At 38.0% G+C, this 3,219-nt stretch overlaps 1 protein-coding gene across 1 annotated transcript in view; it reads left to right on the plus strand.

The window, feature by feature from the left end:
• Positions 1–3,219, plus strand: part of EXOC2 (exocyst complex component 2) — a 235,661-nt gene that overhangs the window by 124,923 nt on the left and 107,519 nt on the right. The window contains exons 16-17 of the mRNA XM_004712158.2: positions 1,237–1,358; positions 1,572–1,633. Coding sequence (XP_004712215.1) covers positions 1,237–1,358; positions 1,572–1,633 — 184 coding nt within the window. The remainder of the gene's footprint in view (positions 1–1,236; positions 1,359–1,571; positions 1,634–3,219) is intronic.

Below are 3,219 nucleotides of genomic sequence, written 5' to 3' on the forward strand. Positions count from 1 at the left end.
TAAAAAAAAAAAAAAATTAAATATGTAGCTCTTTGGGGAGAAAATTCTGGCTTTTTACGGTACGCCCTTCTATATCCCACCTGAATTTCAAGAACATTTCAACAGATTTGAATCTTTGGAACACTAATGACAGAAAACAAAAGGGCATTTTAAAGAGAAGGAAAGGAAATTTCAAAGTGCATGATAGAAACTACCCTGGAACCTCTTCTTGATCGTAAATCAGCTGGAGAAAATGATGGATGTGTTCAGCTGGACTGACTATAGAAACAAATCAAATGACACTATGTATGCCTAAGAAAGAGCTTTATATCAAGAAATAGTTATATATTAAGAAAACATTCCCACTCTGTCTAACTCAAGTTGATAAATCTGACACTAGACCATAGTCCCCTTCAACACAGCCACATGCAATGATGCAGGATACAGGAAGATCACAAACCAGCGCAAAGTTGTGTGGATACAATGGTAGTGGCTCTGGCAGCAATCAGGGCCAGCCAGCAGGAAGGTGAAGGCAGGGAGAGTGGGGGAGGTTCCCAGGGCCCTCCCTATGGGAGGCCACACCCACAAGGAGGCACTATCAGGCTGTGACCTGATTGACAGGTTGAATATCACCCCTACACTTTTATATATCGTCAAGTTGACATAAAATTATGTAACTACCATAATGAAGTAAAAGAACTGAACAAAAACATTTCAAAGGGCAGCTCCAGAAGACAAAGTAAAATATTATAATGAAATGTGTAAAGACCTGGGGATAGAAAACCAAAAAGGAAGACCGTATACAATACACTGAAGAAATAATTCAAATCTTGAGTCATAATGGAAAGCGTCTATGGGAAAGATATTGAATAATTCAGAAAGCATCAAAATGAGAGAGGTGGAATACACAAGAGTCACTGTACCAAGAACTGGTATATTTTCAACCAGTTCAGAAGGTAGGACTTGGTCAAGAACCTCTGACAGTGAAGGAAGATGTCGAATCACAAGGAAGGCTTTAGTGAGAAACAAGGCTCGGGGACTGAGGGGACACCAACTGAAAAATTTCAACAGAGTAGAACTGCCCCTGTGAGTTTCTGAGGCAGGAGCAGAAAACCTCGTCTTTCTCCCTCAGAGTGACTGGTGACCTTTGGTTAAAAACCCCTTGCATAACCCACTATATCAGGTGGCAAAAATAATAGCGGTGATTGCTTGTGAGACCTACTCTGCTCATTTTATATTTTGTTACATCTGTCCCAGACTTACGTACGAATCGTTGACTGCTTTGGAGATCCCTAATGACATGTTGCAGACCATCCAGGATCTTATTCTGGATCTCCGAGTACGCTGTGTGATGGTCACACTGCAGCACACCGCGGAAGGTATGTGAAGACATTACCCTGACTGAACAATGGCTGCCTGTGTATACCACCTTCTTCCAGCCCTCCAGGTCTTTGGAAACAAGAAAATTCCTTCCGTGGAAATTTTAAAGTGTTAGATCATTGTAGTACTAGATGTTCAATAGCTTTTTTTTTTCTTTATATAAAGTTCAGTGGTGTAATTATAATATATATGTATACTTATTTTCCATGTAGAAATAAAGAGATTAGCGGAAAAGGAAGACTGGATTGTTGACAATGAAGGACTGACTTCTCTCGTAAGTTTAACCCTTTACCATTGTTAATGGTTACTCTATTGAATTCACATATTAATTTTCCCCTTAGAAACGACTGCTTTCTGCTTCTCTGTAATGAGGCATGTGTCCTCTCCCCACTGCAATTCAGTATATTTTCTAAAAGTAGAAAGCTGCTTAAAGTTTACCTTCTCACGGTCATTTTTGCTTAACTTGAACCACGATTATTTTTAAATTAATAAGAAAATAGGTTTCTTCTAAAGTGGTCCTCCTTCATCCTGTATCACAATTTTTGTTTGTATTTTTAAAAATGGATTATATTTCATTCTAAATTACTCAAAAACTTAAATATTTCAGGAAAACAAGATTTTAAAATGTCTGGCTCCTACCTAAAACAACAACAAAATATCTTTTCAGGTACATACTCATATCAGGGGTGGCAACTAAAATTATGACCTGTTCATTCTGTATCATCATCTTATCAAATAGGCCTTTCCAATTATTTTTATAGTCTTATTGGTACATAATCCACATATACAATTCAATAGGTCAGCCATATCATGAAGAGTCGTACAATCATTATCCCAATCAATTTTAGAACATTTTCTTCATTTTTATACCCGTTGCAACTACCTCCCCATTTCCGCCAACTTCTGCTGCCACACCCCTAAGAGCCATTAATCCAGTTACTGTCTCTATACATTTACTTAGCATGGATGTCATATACAGGAAAGCATATCATACTAAAAAACCAAAGGAAAACAAAGCTAACAACAATGACAAAGTAGAACAGAGAAAAAGAACTGAACCGAAAAAAGGCAGAAAATATTAAAATCTCAAATATTTTGAAAATAATTTTTATTATCTTCATTCTTTTTACATCTGTCTCAGGAATTCGCTAAACAATCCTGCGAGGCAGGTATATCAATCGGGATTTATATTCATTTGCTAGAAAAAGACATGTCAGTTCAGTCGTGCAGGTCCAGTCCGAGGCTCCTTGGGCCTGTCTTCTCTGTGGTCTCGAGCGACTGGTTCTGTCTCGGGGTGGCCTTAGGGTCTGAAGTCGACCATTGCAGCCCATGACCTCATTCCTGTTTGGGAAAGAAGGCTCAGCACGTGCCCAGAAGCCAAAATGGACAGCTTCTTTTCATCACCACTTGTAACTGGCCCGAATTTAGTCACATGCTCACCCTGATCTGCATTAATGACTGGAAACGCATTTAATTTTTCAACAGATTATGTTGCTGCTCCCAATCTTTTCTGTCTTACCTTACTTAGCAAGTAAGGAGGAGGTTGGGGTGAGGGAATATTGAGTTAGCAGCTAGTAGTTTCTGCATTATAAATAAAATAAACTACAGCAAAATGGTTTTAGCTTACACACATTTACAAAGTGGTGATGAGTCCGACAGTTGAGAAGTCACGATTCCGTGTGACATTTCTTTATTTTCTCACCTTTCTGTATTTCAAATCTTTCTTCTTCCTTTAGGAGTGGGAGAATTTTTATTGTTGTTGAAACTATATATATCCCATATATATATTGGGATATTGTTGTTGAGACTATATATATCCCATATATATATTGGGAATATATCCCAATTCCATAATTTCTG

Source organism: Echinops telfairi, unplaced genomic scaffold, assembly GCF_000313985.2.
Source record: "Echinops telfairi isolate 266 unplaced genomic scaffold, ASM31398v2 ScPeMD7_7424;HRSCAF=8462, whole genome shotgun sequence".
Classification (NCBI taxonomy): domain Eukaryota; kingdom Metazoa; phylum Chordata; class Mammalia; order Afrosoricida; family Tenrecidae; genus Echinops; species Echinops telfairi.